Source organism: Festucalex cinctus, chromosome 11 (assembly GCF_051991245.1).
Source record: "Festucalex cinctus isolate MCC-2025b chromosome 11, RoL_Fcin_1.0, whole genome shotgun sequence".
NCBI lineage: Eukaryota > Metazoa > Chordata > Actinopteri > Syngnathiformes > Syngnathidae > Festucalex > Festucalex cinctus.
Window position 1 is genome coordinate 3712615 of NC_135421.1, and position 18830 is coordinate 3731444.

General features: G+C 39.5%; 1 protein-coding gene across 5 annotated transcripts in view; it reads right to left on the reverse strand.

Annotated features, from left to right (window-relative positions):
- itgb2 (integrin, beta 2) overlaps positions 1–18830 on the reverse strand; it is a 139133-nt gene that overhangs the window by 18336 nt on the left and 101967 nt on the right. The window contains exons 13-15 of one of the 5 annotated variants that reach the window (XR_013287411.1): positions 9400–9553; positions 8803–8956; positions 8395–8605 (exon numbers count right to left, since the gene is read on the reverse strand). Coding sequence is in view for 3 of the 5 variants with exons in the window: in XM_077537721.1 (XP_077393847.1) it covers positions 6212–6426; positions 6512–6731 (435 nt within the window). In the remaining 2 variants the exon portion in view is untranslated. Of the gene's footprint in view, positions 1–6211; positions 6427–6511; positions 6732–8392; positions 8957–9399; positions 9554–10073; positions 10198–11123; positions 12289–18830 lie in introns of those variants that run through there. The other 4 variants (XM_077537721.1, XR_013287410.1, XM_077537722.1 and 1 more) reach the window with 4 other exon arrangements.

Genomic DNA, 18830 nt, shown 5'->3' on the forward strand with positions numbered 1-18830 from the left:
ACTAATTAGCATGCAGTAACACCAAGTGTTGATGCTTAGTGCCCACTAGAAATAGATCTTAAGGAGTTATTGAGTATAGTGTCGTATAGTGTGGTATGCTCGAGCCCACTAGCAGCAACTAGGTTCCTGACTATATAAAAATAAAAACAATCAGATACAAAATACCAAATACAGAAGCAGCGAAAACAGAAGTTGTAACGATGTGGTGGCTCTCGTTAACAGGCAGAATCTTGGCAGGATTAAGTTGCCAAATTGAGATTAAAATATTCTATGTACATAGACCATATTTGTTTAAATCTTGATACTTGATTTTTATTTAAGGCAGAGATTTTTTCCATTGAGATATAATTTATTAGTAAGTTTAACCAGTGGTCGATATTTAGAGATTGTTTATTTTTCCAATTGACAAGGATTATTTTTTTAGCAATAGTAAGGGCTATAAATATAGATTGAGATTGTTTACATGGTAGCTCAGTTATTGTTAAGTCACCTAGTAAACACAATCTTGGAGATAAAGGAAGCCTACAGTTTAATATATCAGCGAGCTTTTCCAAGATTTTAGTCCAGAAATGCAGCACTGGAGTACATGACCATAAAGCATGAAGATAAGTATCGGCAGTGTTTTGTGAGCACTGGAGACAAATGTCGGAGTCAGAGAGTCCCATTTTTTTCATCATATATTGTGTAATATATGTACTATGAAGTATCTTATATTGGATAAGTTGCAAATTTGTCTGTTTGGTCATTTTAAATACATTTTCACAGATTTGGGTCCAAAAGTCTGGTTCCGGAACTATAGACAAGTCTTTTTCCCATTTTAAAGTCGGTAAATACGTTTTATTTGTGTATAAAAATAACTTATATATTTTTGATATTTTCTTTATTGTTGTTGGAGAAAGCTTTATAATATCTTTAGCTAAGACAGGCAGTTGGAGCGTATCCTGAAGTGTTGGGATTTGTTTCTTAACCATATTTTTAACTTGCAGATAATGTAAGAAATTTCCCTTTTTTATTTCATATTTCTGGACCAAGTTTGTATACGATATAAACTTATTATCTGAGAAAAGATGATGAAGGTGTGTAATTCCTTTCTGCTCCCATAGGCTTAAATGGAACGACTGATTATTAAGTTGAAAGTCGGGGTTATGCCAAATGGGAGAGAGCCCACAGGGCGCCAATTGGGAGTTTGTAATTTCTAATGCCTTCCACCAGGCAGTCAGGGTGGCGGCTATCATTGGGTTTTTAAAACAATTATGTCGTCTTATTGATTTTGTAATAAAGAGTAAATCTGACAGTCTAAGATTATTACAATCCTTCTGCTCCAATTCCAACCAACAGTTAGTATCTCTGTTGGGTTGTGTCCATAGCACAAGATATTGTAGTTGATTAGCTAAATAATAGTACATAAAGTTTGGTGCCTCTAAACCTCCTTTAGATTTACTTTCCTGAAGAGTAGATAGACTAATTTTGGCTTTTTTTTTATTCCAATAGAATTTTATGATAGCAGAGTCCAGCGATTGGAACCAGTTAGACGTAGGTTTAAATGGAATCATTGAAAATAAATAATTAATCTTTGGTAAAACTTTCATTTTTATAGTAGCTATCCGTCCTATTAAAGAGATCGGAAGATTATTCCAGCGCTCCAGGTCACTACGGATACTATCCAATAATGGTGAAAAATTTAAAGAAGTTAATTCAGTTAACTTAGGTGAAATTTTAACACCTAAGTATTTTAAATTACCTGTAGGAAAGGAGTAGTGTGGATCCTGACTTGTAGGATTCCATGAATTTTCTGTAATAGGTAATAATGTTGATTTTGTCCAGTTAATAGAGTAATCTGATAAGTGAGAGAATTTAGTTATTAATTTAAATGCTTCCCCTAGCGAGATAGCAGGTTCTTCTAAATAGAGTAATATATCATCGGCATATAGATTAATTTTATGTTCTATTGTCCCGGAGTGGATTCCTTGGATCCGTCTATCCTGACGTATAGCTAATGCAAGCGGCTCAATAAATATAGCAAATAATAAAGGAGACATTGGGCACCCTTGTCTTGTTCCCCTTTGTAAAGTAAAACTCTGTGATGTAATCCCATTAGTAGTAACTGTAGCTTTAGGAGAATCATATAATATTGAGACCCATTGAATGAATGACTCCCCGAAGCCGAATTTATTTAAGACAGCAAAGAGGAAGGACCAGTTAACTTTATCGAATGCTTTTTCTGCATCCAGCGAAATAACAACTGCCTTTTTATCATACCGCTGTGACATACTAATCAAGTTAAAGAGTCTCCTAATATTATTAGTAGAATGACGACCTTTAATAAAACCTGTTTGATCACTATGAATAATTGTCGAGATTACCGTCTCTAATCGAGATGCCAAGGCCTTAGCGATAATTTTAATATCGGTATTAATTAGTGATATCGGTCGGTAACTTGACGGGAGGGTAGGGTCTTTTTCTGGCTTTAATAAAAGTTTAATTGCTGCTATATTCATATCTTGACGTATATCACCTTTACTTTTAATTTCAGTTACTACTCTTAGAAATAATGGAGCAAACATTAACCAGAAATGTTTAAAAAATATAGCCGGAAAGCCGTCTGGACCAGGTGCTCTGCCATTAGGCATACTGTCTAAAGCACGATACAACTCATCTATAGTAAGCGGGGTATCGAGAATATCTTTATGTTCAATAGATAACTGAGGTATATTTAAGCTGTTTAGGAATTCCTCAATATATTCAGGGTTAGGTCTATTAATTTCTGTGTATAGATTTCGATAATAGTTATAAAAAATATGGTTAATTTCTTCTGGTGATTGTGTGCATTCACCATTTATATCTTTAATAGCCGTTATAAGAGATTTTTCCCGATTCCGTTGAAGTTGATTTGCCAGGAATTTACCTGATTTATTATTATGTTCAAAATTATTATATCTCAACTGTTGTATTATAAACTCTGTCTTTTTAGATAACATGTTATCTAACTGTATTTTTATATTCTGTAGTTCTATCCATATTTGATTATTTGGGTTTAATACATATTCATCCGTTAGTTGTTTAATTTTATCTTCCAGGTATTTTTCTAATTTTTGATCCTGTTTCTTTTTATAAGTTGAATATGATATAATTTTCCCTCTAATTACCGCTTTCCCTGCTTCCCAGAGAAGAGATGGAGATATATTTGGAGAGTCATTTATTTCCAAAAAATCTGCCCACTCCCTTCTAATAATTTTATCAAACTCTACGTCTTTCAGTAATGAGATGTTAAAACGCCATATCGGGGGAGGTTTAAAGGTAGAGTCAATTTGTAGAGTGAGGGAGACTGGTGCATGATCACTTATAATTATAGAATGTATTTTTATAGCAGTTTTATCAACAATAGAATTATTTGTAAGGAAAAAATCAATTCTTGAGAATGATCGGTGCACAGCAGAGAAGAAAGTAAATTCCTTCTTACTTGGGTTTTGAAGTCTCCAGCCATCGCTGAGGCCAAAATCCTCCATATATTCATCTATTACTTTAGCGGATCGTAATCGCCTTGTATATATCGTATTATTAGAACGATCTATTAACGGGTTCAAGACCGTGTTAAAATCACCTCCAATAATAATAGTAGAATTTGTTGCTAAATCGAGTAACCGAGAGAAAAATTCATGGAAAAAATCAGGGTCATCATTATTTGGGGCATATAAATTACCAATTGTATATACTTTATTAAATATAGTTACCTGGATAATAATATATCGGCCCTCTAAATCTGTTACTATATTATTTAGAGTAAAGAATAAATTCTTATGTATAAGTATAGAGACACCTCTTTGTCTACTATTATAGGAGGCAGAGTAAACGTGACTAAAATTTGTATCTATAAATAATTTTTCTTCTGATTTTTGTGAGTGGGTTTCTTGTAGGAGACAAATATCTGCCTTAAATTTTGAGAGATGGTCTAAAATTTTTATTCTTTTTGCCTGGGAGCGAGCGCCACACACATTCCAGGAGACCAGAACTAATTTCTGCATACAAGCAATATAGAATCAGTCTTATGTATACATCTATATAAGCTGCTTATTAATATTAACATATTGTAGGATAGCAAAAGAGTAATTAGGCAATTTATATAATTTATATAAAGAGAGAGATAGCAAGTAGATAAGTATAATAGTGAAGAAACGTGGGGGGAAGTGAGTGTGAAGGAAATCTGTGGGGGATTCAACATAACAATACACCAGTAAATGGTGACCTAAGCGAGATTATTATTATTATTATTAATTTATTTTTTTAAGAATATATTTTTATATTATTATTATTATTATTATTATTATTACTATATAGCCTATGCATAATATAAATTCATATTTATTTCGTAACCCATTATCCATACATATACATATACATACATATACATATACATATATATACATATACATACACATACATATACATATACATACGTCAAATAATCACACAATGCTCGGCTCTACCAATTGTCAGTTAGAACAGCCAAGGGGTCGAGGTTGGGTTTCGGAATAGCTGGCCGTCGATATATAATTTATCAACGACCATCGAAGTCCGTTTACCCTCCTGTCTATTTTGTTTCATTATAGGAAACAGTACTTTTCGCCGCTCGTTTATCTCTCTTGGGAATTGATCATTCATCCCGAAATATGTCCCTTTGAGCTCCCGTCCTTTACTTTTTACCAATTCTTTATGTTTAAAATGTTCGAACTTAGCAATAATAGGACGGGGCTTATTGCCCTTACGAGCTCCGAGCCGGTGTACACGGTGAAAAGAGATATTATTTACCGTCTCCTGTGGGATCTTTAGCGATGATGTCATGAATTTTTTTATCTCACTCTCTGGATTATCTGGAGAATTTTCGGATATACCTGAGAATATTAGATTTTCCCGCATACTACGGGATTGAACATCTAAGACCGTTTCCTTTAGCATTTTATTTTCCTTTTTAATCGTCTCCAACTCGGCTGTGACAGCGACGAGAGAGGAGCGTAGCTCGGAGTTATCGCGTTGGAGATCGCTTACCTGTTGGCTAACGAATTCCAAACTTGCCTTTAATTCTTTGACGTCCTCGCGGATAAGACAGAGGACGTCAAGTTTTTTATTTATGGAATCCAGCATACTCACCGATACGTCGGCGGTTGCTAAATCGTCCGTGTCTGTTGACGAGTCATTTTTCCTTTTTTTTTCCGAAGGATTATCCCGACTAGCCGCCAGATCATCCATCGCGCAGCTATAAAAATAATCGTCAATAAAACGTTCGAGGTCGTCCACACTGGATAATATTTCCGATCTTTCTTAGAAAAGAAAAAAATCGAATTTATCTAATCATTAAATTCGGGTTTAATTAGAAATATAAAGCTAATTCTATTTTAGCAGCAGAGCGCCGCCATGTTAGATTTTCCCAGTCTCGCTACCGGTCACGCGATAGTCACAGCATCTCGCGATCCTAACGATATGTAACGATGTAACGATATTCAACCACATCACGATTCGATTTTTCACGATATGAAGGTCACGATATGAAAATTATAACAATATCGTGTCGATATTTAAAAAAGATCACAATATTGTAAAAAAAAAAGAGGTCATACTAAAAAAAACACAATATTGTGCTTTTGTACATTACAGCAATGCATATAAACCACTTACAATCTCTACTAACAATATTGAGGCACTTACTTGCTAATGCAAGCACACAGTGATCGCTTCACAAGCAAATTAGGTTCCCTTTCATATGACAATGGGGTATATGTCACGGAAGAGGCGGGACTGTTTTATGCACAACAGTTTGTTTCCGGTTCGGTTTGCGACGTGTGGGCTGCGTCAAAAATACTTGTGTTTCCGACTTTGTGCCCCTGGGTTGCGCATTCTCAACCCGGACCGGAAATAAACTGTTGTGTGTGTCACGTCCCGCCTCTTCCGTGGCATATACCCCATGAGCATAGATTTTAAACATAGAAGGCCAAAACATCCCTAATGAAAATTAAATTGCACTAACAAAATAGCCACTAGAGGGTGCTAGATTTGAACAAATGGAAATCAACCTGACTTTTTTAACAGATGTGTTCCTTTTAAATATTGTGAACATGACGACGACGATATTGTGGCAGTTCTAATATCACGATATTGCCCTTATCGTAACATCCCTACTAGATATGTGTTGATGTATTTACATGGTAAATAATCTTACCTCTCTCTTTCATAATTTCAGCAATGTACTTATCCTCTCCAACCTGTTGATCCAGCTTGAATTTGATCCAACAGCCATTCGTGTCCCTTTGCCGGCACAGCGTGCTAGAAAAAGTGAACTGATCTACCATTTCATGCAAAATGCTCTCTCTGCAAGCCATGCTGCAGTTTTTTTTTAAAGGACCAGAATCAAAGCCAAGGCATTCAATGCAGTTTCTGAAAAGAAAAAAAAAAAGGTGGTTGGAGAATATATGACAGTCCATTTAAGTCAGTCAAGTTAAAAAACGATTAAAGTACTTACAATTTGATTTGGCAAGCGTCAGGGCAACCAAGACAATCTTGGCAATGTGGACGTTGGTATCCATTTTTGCACTCACAACGGTTACACTTACAATTCCCTCTGCCATAGCAAATTGTATTATTCGGGGTACGACACTCCTCCTCTGACACTGTGCATTGACATGCTGAGCCATCAAATCCTGGGTAGCATTCACATTTTCCACAGTTGCACTTGCCATTTCCTATCAGTTGCATGTATTAGAAAGGAAAGAGACGATATTATACAGTTTATTACATGAAAAAGATGTTTGAAAATTACATTGAAATGGTGTACTTAGTACTAGTAGTAGTACTCGTAGTAGTACGTTAGTTGCTGCAATTTATTCCCCCCAAAAATAGCCTCACGTTAATTATAATGGAGCTGAGAATCTGTTTAAACATACATTCCATTACAGTAGCACCACTTAATGAATGAAATGACAAATGTTGAAATAACTAGTTTCTCTCCAGAGAGAGTTGGAATGGGGCTATAAGCGCCGCAGCTTGATTGACGTTGTTTTGTGAGCAGATCAGACAATATGACATGTTCCAAAAAGCCAAACATTTTAAATGTTTTTAAAAAATTGTTTTTGATGTCCCCCTCAACGTAATACACAGAACAGGGAGACTTGCTTTCGAATTTTTCATCTACAAATTGTATATTTTGTAACTCATTTGATTGTAATTTCATCCCACTTAAAAGAGCATAAAATGAACATTTGTGGTGATATTCTGCGACGCGAGGTAAACCGTTCATTTGTGACACGTCGAAGTGGTCTTTCATAGACCTGATGACATCAAGGAGTGATCAAAACATTTCATTATGTAGTAAATTTACAATGCGTTAATAGATTGGCCTACATTATCACATACAAGGCGTTCCTAAGCAACTTGGCACCCTAGGCAGAATTTCTGGTAGTGGCCCCCCATAGGGTGCACAACTTACTAGACCAACCACAAACACAACCCTGCGCAACTTCTGAGAACAACCACAAAATATTTTACCATAAACTAAAGCCTAATTTATACCTCCACATTTGCTCTCGCGTTGATGACCGGCGTAGATCACATGATCTACGCGAGCCATGAATTTGAAGTGCCGCGTCGCTCGGTGCACACGTCACCAATACTTGCACGCCGTAGATGGCGGGGCGTAGCTCGCTCGTGATTGGTCCGTTTGATGGCGTACTCTGCTTTTTTTTTTTTTTTTTTCTCTCTCCCCGCCCCAATTGTATCTGATTGCAGACCGCAGAACGGAACACTACGCCCCCAAGCACGGAACACTCCTCCCCCAGCGGAACACTACGCCCCTGCAGGCTACGGGTAGTCTTAGAGGACAAAAGTCGGAACAATACGCCCACCAATCACGGAACACTCCTCCCCCAGCGGAACACTCCGCCCCCGCAGGCTACGGGTAGTCTTAGAGGACTAAAGTAGAAACTTTATTGCAAAAACCACACAAACGTACCACATACGAAACAGAGTATTTAGAAACAGAATAGTAACTTAATGCAATTAATGGCGCGACAAACTAAACTTTATTGCAACAAACACACAAACGTAGCACATATGAAAAAGACTATTTCCACAAAATTATGAGGTGGAAATAGTATTTTAAAGCTGGTTTAATTGTGATATACATACAAAATGTTATTTTTTGTTAGCCATCTTTAAAATATATTTTTCCATAAAGGCCTACAACAAGCAATACTAGGTGGTATATTTATGACAAAAAGTAGCCTACTTCATCATTTTTCACAAAATTCCTCTCCAAACATGATTTTATGATACATGTAAGCATTATGTAATGTACATGCTTCTGTAACTTCAAATAACCACTCCCATTTTTTTGTTTTCCAAATCACATTTATTTTGTGACATAAATTTATGCAGTTGCTGCAGCGTCTGTGAATGTTGTAATCTGAATAAAAAACAATGAGTTCTCCTCTTTTTCCATGTCCCCAGAACCCTTTATATTTTTTAAATATAGAATTGCATTGGATGCAAGGGTTGAGGCAATAGGGGATCCTGTACATCTTTTTAAAATCAGGTGAAAATGCACTCCAGTTGACGACACCTGGTAGATAGATAGACATACAGACAGACAGTCAAGTCATCTTATGTATATAGTGCTTTCAAACAGCCTTAGCTGTCACATAGATAGATAGACAGACAGACAGACAGATAGATAGACAGACAGAATTTTTTTTTTTTGTCCACCCATCCATTATCTTAACCACTTATCTTCATGATCCCCACTCCCTCACAACTTACTGTCTAGCCACTGAAAATGTGCTTCCCTACGAAATGATTCTTATCTGATGATCATCCAGAATCGGGTGCATGTCAGGGCCAGCACGTGGATTGCGCCTTCGCCATCATTGAGGACAGCAAGAATCAGGATGGACCGTAAAATCTCCTCTGGTAGCTGTGAACATAACCGCATAAACTAAAAATAGACTGGTCTTCATCATCAATATGATCATCATTATCTTCTTCGAACAAGAGTAGTGGAATGAAGAATTCCTTATCAGCATGTTTTTGTAGCTTTCACATAATTTGTTTATATTGTATAAATGTCAGAGCCACATGATTCTCTGATAAAGATGCAATGTTAAAGTCTCTACTCTGTGTAGTTCTGTTTGACTAGCCAGTGAGTGTATATCATCAGTTCATAATAGTGGCATCCATTACTTGGCATCAGTATCAGTGAGTACTTTTTAGGTTGTACCGAAATGTATTCATCATTCACAAAACTAACAATACATTCTTTTTCATATTTATATAAATTGTTTACCATGGCAACTAAGAAAGAATTGCCATATTGACAAAATTTAAATTGATTATAGTGGACTTCAAACTACAACATACCTTCATGACAAATTGCCGTCTTATCATGAGTTTGCAGATGTGCCACAACATATGCAAACTCTCCACCTTTGGCACAAATGCTGCATCTGTATCGGTTCAAGCCTTCGAAAATGGGTGCTGGTAGGTGTCCATCTTTATAGACGGTTCGATGAAGCTGAGTGCAAATTAGAACACATTTGATTTGTATAAATCTTTTGTCATCCGACTGTAGAATTGGGCAATTACAATCCAAAAACATACCAACATAAATACAAAAAACTGGACTCATGTAAAGATTTCTTAACGTTCATGCCACAACAGAGTAAAATTATGTTATTATTCAAATCCCATCGATACATTAATGGTAATTAATTACGTAGCTACGCTATACAGGCCTATCTGCTGCAAATATGTGATGTATTGGGCTTACACCATTTTGCATTACGTACAGCGTCATGGTGGATTCCCCATTTGCAAGTTACTACTTTTAGGTCATCATATTGTACGGTACACAGGTTCAAACTATTGTTCCATGTGAAATAACAATTGGAATTCAACGAGAGAGATATGGAAGAAAAACATTGTGTTCCACTAAATCATTTCAATTCATTTTTCAAACTTTCTGTGCGGGAAACGAACTTTTCTTTAGCGACCTATGTGCTCATGTTCATTAAATAAAATACATGTCCACTTACTTTCTGCTCCCGACTCGTCATTTTACAAATTATTTCGTGTCGTCCCCGGGAACTTTTTGAGAACTAAGAGGTTGTGATAATGGATGGAATGATTTCGTTTCGTAGTTCTCGTGGCGACCGCTCGCTGCAGAGAAGTTGAGAACAACACTACTGGATCACGACAGCAGCGTCACTTTCCGTCAATCAAGAGCATAGGGGCGTTCCGTTCCGTGGGCGTTCCGTGGGCGTTCCGTTCCGTGGGCGTTCCGTATGGAGAGAAATTTGTGTCTTTATTTTCAATCAAACAAAAAAGGAATTTGCAATCAAAAAAAAATTTCAATCAAACAAAAAGGGGATTTGCAACCTCAAATAAATTTTAATCAAACAAAAAAGGGTTTTCATATAAAATAAATATTTGCAAACAAAAAAAACCATTTCAAACATGGATTTGTATTTTAAGAAAATCTTTTGCAAACATTTTTTTCGTTTTGTTTGCAAATCTGTTTTTTGGTTGCAAATCTGTTTTTTGGTTGCGAATCTGTTTTTTGGTTGCGAATCTGTTTTTTGATTGAAACCTGTTTTTTGGTTGCGAATCTTTTTCTGTGTTGTGTGGGCGGGGTCCTCCGTTCAACCGATGATAGAAGCCTTGTCATTGGTCAGCTTGGAAGCCGCTGCGACAACTTTCATTGGTCAGATAGGAATGGGGGTGTGACAATGTTCGTCTGACTATTTCCTGGTTCATTTTGTCCAGTCGCCGCCAGCATCGAGGTAAATATGACACCCCCCACTTCTAGTTTTCCGTTTTGTTTATCTGACATTTATCTAAAAGCAACCCTTGATCTATCGTTTATCCGGTGATTTGTTCTAACCATTACAATTAACGTAATCACTCACTCAGCATTGCTTAGCCATGTTAGCTAGCTAGGTAACTGATGGTCCGATACATGAGTCAGTCATGAAGCTATGTTGTTGGCAGTCAAAACACAAATATACGGCTAATTTGGGATAGCTGTTAGGATGAAGTTTTTTTTTTTTTTTTTATACTCATAAAGAAACCTTTGCATTTGTTTCACATACAGGCAGGGCTGGGAATCGAATTTATTTACACTAGCTGCTTCCCCTAAATCTTGGATGTTTGAAGTAGAGATTAAATTCGTGATAATTCTGTGATTATTATTTATTGGTCCTGGTTGTTTACTGTATGAGTCAGATTGAAACAGAAGGGGAATCTGAGTTGTAGGTGTACTTTTGCAATTACACTGACTAGATTTTTTCTTTTAGAGTGCGAGCAGACCAAGGGGTATAAAATGTAGACATAGCGAGATGCATGTTTACTGTAAGAGGAGCAGGCCAGGGCAGTTTTATTGCTGGTAAAAGCGTACATAACCAGAGGAAAAAACGTTATATGAGTAAAAGTTCTTGGAGTTACTGTAGCTTTCATAAATGTATTTGATATTACAGATCCAGCAAGCTGAAGAGGCACTACCCTTGGACCATCACGGTGAACACGGGATCGTTATACCTGACATCCACTGTCGTTTACCTGAGGAAAGACTTGTTGCTTTACGGCAAATCAATCCAAACAAGGAGTCCTTGAGTTTTGGTCGCGTCATTTATTTGCAGACTCTCAATGTTGCTTCTAGTGCTAGTGTCTCGCGGCCCAAAGGGTCATTTAAATTTATGTAAAAAATGAAAATAAATTCCTGTGTAAAACAGTTTGACTTTTATTTCATAAAAAAAAGCATGCATATGAACTAACAACCAGTCAATTATTCAGCATTTTATTGATTTTATACAGACATTTTTCTCAAGAAATGATTGGCCTGCCAACAAGAAATCAAGAAAGCTCAGAAAATGAACTGTTAAACTTAAAACAAACATTTTGGTAGAAACAGCCTGTAATTACTCAAAAAAAATGAAATGGATGTGATTTTTTTTTTTTTTTGCCCTTTCAATTACACTGTGTCAAATCTGGCATCAAAGGTGATAGCAGTCAGTAGATGTGATTTAAAGGAATGGTAATCACTCATATGAGCAGTTGGAAATGTAATGGTGTTTGTGCAGGGGGTAACATAATGTGTGACCTGGCATGTGTACCTCACAATTGTGGTCAAAGTTTATTTATATTTTAAATTGCTCTCTGTCTGACATAAGCAGGTGCTTGTGGCCCTGCTCAGTTATCCACAGCATCACCTCATGAAGAGAGCTGACCAACCACCAACTTCATCTTCTGCATCTAAAAAGTAAAGAAAAGTGTGCTTGAATTAAGTACCAAACATGTAAAAAAAAAAAAATTCTGACAAAGTTATGTTTGACACATGTTTTGAACATTATTGAAACAGGAAAACTACAATGAAACAATCACAGGAACTAAATGTATTTATATTACGTAATTTGTCACTTCCTCTGTATTTCAAACACCCAAGACATAAATGTAGCAGAGGCTACTTATTTCAATGACCAGAACTTCTCATAAGTGATTAATAATTAGCATTTTATTAATGTAATGATGTAATGTAATAAAATAATCATGAATAAGCATAATAACAGCTATCTCAGCAGGCCGTTTATTTGGGCCGTTTCTCGTACCAACAAAACATCACGATTCATGACTAGACTAACTAAAATCAAACGGTTACGTGGCCTGGATCCTAGTAGTAGCAGTGTCACCGCTTTGACGGTGCATGAGTTCCCCCTCTTTTTCAACCTGACTCGTACAGTAAACAACCAGGACCAATAAATAATAATCACAGAATTATCACGAATTTAATCCAAGATTTAGGGGAAGCAGCTAGTGTAAATAAATTCGATTCCCAGCCCTGCCTGTATGTGAAACAAATGCAAAGGTTTCTTTATGAGTATAAAAAAAAAAAAAAAAACTTCATCCTAACAGCTATCCCAAATTAGCCGTATATTTGTGTTTTGACTGCCAACAACATAGCTTCATGACTGACTCATGTATCGGACCATCAATTACCTAGCTAGCTAACATGGCTAAGCAATGCTGAGTGAGTGATTACGTTAATTGTAATGGTTAGAACAAATCACCGGATAAATGATAGATCAAGGGTTGCTTTTAGATAAATGTCAGATAAACAAAACGGAAAACTAGAAGTGGGGGGGGGGGTGTCATATTTACCTCATGCTGGCGGCGACTGGACAAAATGAACCAGGAAATAGTCAGACGAACATTGTCACACCCCCATTCCTATCTGACCAATGAAAGTTGTCGCAGCGGCTTCCAAGCTGACCAATGACAAGGCTTCTATCATCGGTTGAACGGAGGACCCCGCCCACACAACACAGAAAAAGATTCGCAACCAAAAAACAGGTTTCAATCAAAAAACAGATTCGCAACCAAAAAACAGATTCGCAACCAAAAAACAGATTCGCAAACAAAACGAAAAAAATGTTTGCAAAAGATTTTATTAAAATACAAATCCATGTTTGAAATGTTTTTTTTTGTTTGCAAATTTTTATTTTATATGAAAACCCTTTTTTGTTTGATTAAAATTTATTTGAGGTTGCAAATCCCCTTTTTGTTTGTTTGATTGAAATTTTTTTTTGATTGCAAATCCCCTTTTTTTTTTTTTTTTTTTTTTTTTTTTTTTGTGTGTGTGTGTGTATGTGTGCGTGCGTTTGCGTGCGTGAGTTTGCGTGCGTGCGTGCGTTTGCGTGTGTGCGTTTGCGTGCGTTTGCGTGCGTGCGTGCGCGTGCGTGCAAATACGTATAAATTTATACTCATTCATTCACCTAAAACCTTATAAATATCCCATTACCCTTCGCCTTAACCAGGTACTTCAGAATCTTGCCAGAGTCGTGAGGTTTAAATGGTCAGGAGACCAGAGAAAAGGTCAGAAAAAAAAAGAAATAAAGAGAAAAGAAAGGTAAATCAAAGTGAAATCCAGCACCGACCAAACAGTTCCTGCCTTCCCCATGATTACAAAATCAAAGTCTTACGCCAACCCCGGAAGCCTCTAAATTCCAGCAAATTTAGCGAGATCTCAAGAGACCAGAGGAAAAACTAAAGAGAGGAAGGAGGGAAGGATCGATAAGGCAGAGTGAGATCCATAGAAGCCAGTACATCCAATCCATCAAAGTGAAGTCCAGCACCAACAAGACCCCTCCTGCGTGGTTACAAAACCAGAGTCTTATGCCAACCCCAGAAACCTCATACTTCTAATAAATTAAGATCTCAAGTGACCAGAGGAAAAACTAAAGAGAGGAAGGAGGGAAGGATAGATAAAGCAAAGTGAGAACCACAGACACCAGCACCAACTGATTCAAGGGGCTGTGGGAGGGAGAGGGTACTTCTGTTGAGTTTCAGTAGATGCTGGTGCGACGGATCTGGCATGCATAAGGACCACCACCAAAGAAAGAAGCCGTCAACCGCGGTCCAGCAAAGCGAGCACCCCCCCCCCCCCCCCCCCCCCCCCGGAATCCGACCCAGACACCCGGAACACCCCCGCCCCAGCCCCGGCCCACACCCCCGAGCCCAAGGCCGCAGAACGAGGCCCAGCGGGCCCCCACAGCGCCCCACCGGTCCCCAGCCCCCATCCCCCCACGACCCCCCCGCACCCCACCCAAACCCGCCATCCACCACGACCCAGGCCCCACCACCCCCGACCCCCAAACCCCCGAACACACCCCGATCCCCAGCACCCAACCCCCCACCCACCCATACCTCCACCCCCCCCCAAACAAGCCGCCCCCCCCCCGACGGCCGCCACCCCCCCCACGAACCCGGCCCCCCGCGAGAACCCCCCACCCCCCCCCGGAAACCGGCACCGGGCAGCAGCGCAGAGAGGGAAGATGTGCCCACCCCACCTCCAGCCGCGCGAGATTTGCACAGCGGCGGGAGGGGGGAAGCAGAGGAGGAAGCACCAGGGGAGAAGGCGGAACACCAGAACACCGAGCCCGGTGGGGAGAGGCCCCGGTCGTCACGCCAGAGTACTAGTGACACCTAACCCTGTTACTGAGTCCGCCAGCTCGCCGACTGGCGAGCTCTACCCTTACACCGTGAATGTGGCCCCACCCAGTGTATATACAAGTGTGTGCGTGTAGTGCATTAAAATTGGGAGCAGGTGAGTCGGAGCAGAGGGAAAAAATTTCCCCTACTCCGACACACCCGTATCCCCCCCAAAAAAATGAATATGTATATGTGTGGTGCATTAAAAAAGGGAATGGAGGGACAAAGTGGTGGGGCAGGGACACAAATGGGGCACAAATGGGGGGTGGACCACAGCGCTGCCAGGCACTGCAGTCCATCCCCTCTGATGGCTCCCCGCCCCAACTCACCCCTCCCCTTGGACGTGAGGTGCATTAAAATTGGAGGGGAGTTGAAGGGTGAAGACGGTGTTTCCACCCTTCCCCACCCCACCAAGAAATGTGTTGTGTGCCCTATGTGTATATTTACAAAGTGTATAGTTGCAAGCTAGTGAAGTGAGTAAGAGGAGCGACCAGCGGGGCCTCACCCAACCCGGCGGGTGTAGGTGGCACGCCCGCCCCCCCAGCCACCCCCACCCCCCACCCGCCCCCCCACCTCATCCACCCGGCACCACAATGGGCGGACAGCCAGCGCAGCAGGGCTACCGGACAGCCACCCGGCCACCGGAGCCCGCCCGGGGCGCCAGGAGTTATACCGGAGTGGGGCAGGCCCCAAACCCCCGCCCGGCCCCCGGAGCCCGGGCCGGGGAGGGAGCCCCAGGCCCAGGGAGAGGGAGGGGGAGGGGCCGCAGGGCAGACAGGGAAGGGGGGGGGGGGGGCGGGGAGAAGACGACAAGAAGGCGAAAGGGCGGCTGCAGGGCAGGAGGGGGGGGGGGGGGGGGGGAGGAGGAGGGGGGGGCGACAAGGGGAAAAGGGGACCGGGAGGCAGAGGAGGATGGGCGGGAGGAGGCGAGGAGGGAGAGGCGACGGGGGGGGAGGAAGGGGGAGGGGAGAGGGAACCACGGGGCACACCGGAGGCCCACCCACCCCGAACCGCGCCGCCGGGGCACGGAGCAGCGGACCGCGCCGGGACGGCACCGCCCCCGGGCACCAGGGGAAGCACCCCAACACCGCACCCCACAGGGGGCCCAGGGAGCGGCCAAGACGCAACCGCCACCGAGCAGACAACGGGGGGGGGGGGGGGGGGGGGGTGCAGAACCACCCCCGCCGACCACAGGGGACGGCGTCAAGAAAATTGACTAATTAGCATGCAGTAACACCAAGTGTTGATGCTTAGTGCCCACTAGAAATAGATCTTAAGGAGTTATTGAGTATAGTGTCGTATAGTGTGGTATGCTCGAGCCCACTAGCGGCAACTAGGTTCCTGACTATATAAAAATAAAAACAATCAGATACAAAATACCAAATACAGAAGCAGCGAAAACAGAAGTTGTAACGATGTGGTGGCTCTCGTTAACAGGCAGAATCTTGGCAGGATTAAGTTGCCAAATTGAGATTAAAATATTCTATGTACATAGACCATATTTGTTTAAATCTTGATACTTGATTTTTATTTAAGGCAGAGATTTTTTCCATTGAGATATAATTTATTAGTAAGTTTAACCAGTGGTCGATATTTAGAGATTGTTTATTTTTCCAATTGACAAGGATTATTTTTTTTAGCAATAGTAAGGGCTATAAATATAGATTGAGATTGTTTACATGGTAGCTCAGTTATTGTTAAGTCACCTAGTAAACACAATCTTGGAGATAAAGGAAGCCTACAGTTTAATATATCAGCGAGCTTTTCCAAGATTTTAGTCCAGAAATGCAGCACTGGAGTACATGACCATAAAGCATGAAGATAAGTATCGGCAGTGTTTTGTGAGCACTGGAGACAAATGTCGGAGTCAGAGAGTCCCATTTTTTTCATCATATATTGTGTAATATATGTTCTATGAAGTATCTTATATTGGATAAGTTGCAAATTTGTCTGTTTGGTCATTTTAAATACATTTTCACAGATTTGGGTCCAAAAGTCTGGTTCCGGGACTATAGACTATAGACTAAGTCTTTTTCCCATTTTAAAGTCGGTAAATACGTTTTATTTGTGTATAAAAATAACTTATATATTTTTGATATTTTCTTTATTGTTGTTGGAGAAAGCTTTATAATATCTTTAGCTAAAACAGGCAGTTGGAGCGTATCCTGAAGTGTTGGGATTTGTTTCTTAACCATATTTTTAACTTGCAGATAATGTAAGAAATTTCCCTTTTTTATTTCATATTTCTGGACCAAGTTTGTATACGATATAAACTTATTATCTGAGAAAAGATGATGAAGGTGTGTAATTCCTTTCTGCTCCCATAGGCTTAAATGGAACGACTGATTATTAAGTTGAAAGTCGGGGTTATGCCAAATGGGAGAGAGCCCACAGGGCGCCAATTGGGAGTTTGTAATTTCTAATGCCTTCCACCAGGCAGTCAGGGTGGCGGCTATCATTGGGTTTTTAAAACAATTATGTCGTCTTATTGATTTTGTAATAAAGAGTAAATCTGACAGTCTAAGATTATTACAATCCTTCTGCTCCAATTCCAACCAACAGTTAGTATCTCTGTTGGGTTGTGTCCATAGCACAAGATATTGTAGTTGATTAGCTAAATAATAGTACATAAAGTTTGGTGCCTCTAAACCTCCTTTAGATTTACTTTCCTGAAGAGTAGATAGACTAATTTTGGCTTTTTTTTTTATTCCAATAGAATTTTATGATAGCAGAGTCCAGCGATTGGAACCAGTTAGACGTAGGTTTAAATGGAATCATTGAAAATAAATAATTAATCTTTGGTAAAACTTTCATTTTTATAGTAGCTATCCGTCCTATTAAAGAGATCGGAAGATTATTCCAGCGCTCCAGGTCACTACGGATACTATCCAATAATGGTGAAAAATTTAAAGAAGTTAATTCAGTTAACTTAGGTGAAATTTTAACACCTAAGTATTTTAAATTACCTGTAGGAAAGGAGTAGTGTGGATCCTGACTTGTAGGATTCCATGAATTTTCTGTAATAGGTAATAATGTTGATTTTGTCCAGTTAATAGAGTAATCTGATAAGTGAGAGAATTTAGTTATTAATTTAAATGCTTCCCCTAGCGAGATAGCAGGTTCTTCTAAATAGAGTAATATATCATCGGCATATAGATTAATTTTATGTTCTATTGTCCCGGAGTGGATTCCTTGGATCCGTCTATCCTGACGTATAGCTAATGCAAGCGGCTCAATAAATATAGCAAATAATAAAGGAGACATTGGGCACCCTTGTCTTGTTCCCCTTTGTAAAGTAAAACTCTGTGATGTAATCCCATTAGTAGTAACTGTAGCTTTAGGAGAATCATATAATATTGAGACCCATTGAATGAATGACTCCCCGAAGCCGAATTTATTTAAGACAGCAAAGAGGAAGGACCAGTTAACTTTATCGAATGCTTTTTCTGCATCCAGCGAAATAACAACTGCCTTTTTATCATACCGCTGTGACATACTAATCAAGTTAAAGAGTCTCCTAATATTATTAGTAGAATGACGACCTTTAATAAAACCTGTTTGATCACTATGAATAATTGTCGAGATTACCGTCTCTAATCGAGATGCCAAGGCCTTAGCGATAATTTTAATATCGGTATTAATTAGTGATATCGGTCGGTAACTTGACGGGAGGGTAGGGTCTTTTTCTGGCTTTAATAAAAGTTTAATTGCTGCTATATTCATATCTTGACGTATATCACCTTTACTTTTAATTTCAGTTACTACTCTTAGAAATAATGGAGCAAACATTAACCAGAAATGTTTAAAAA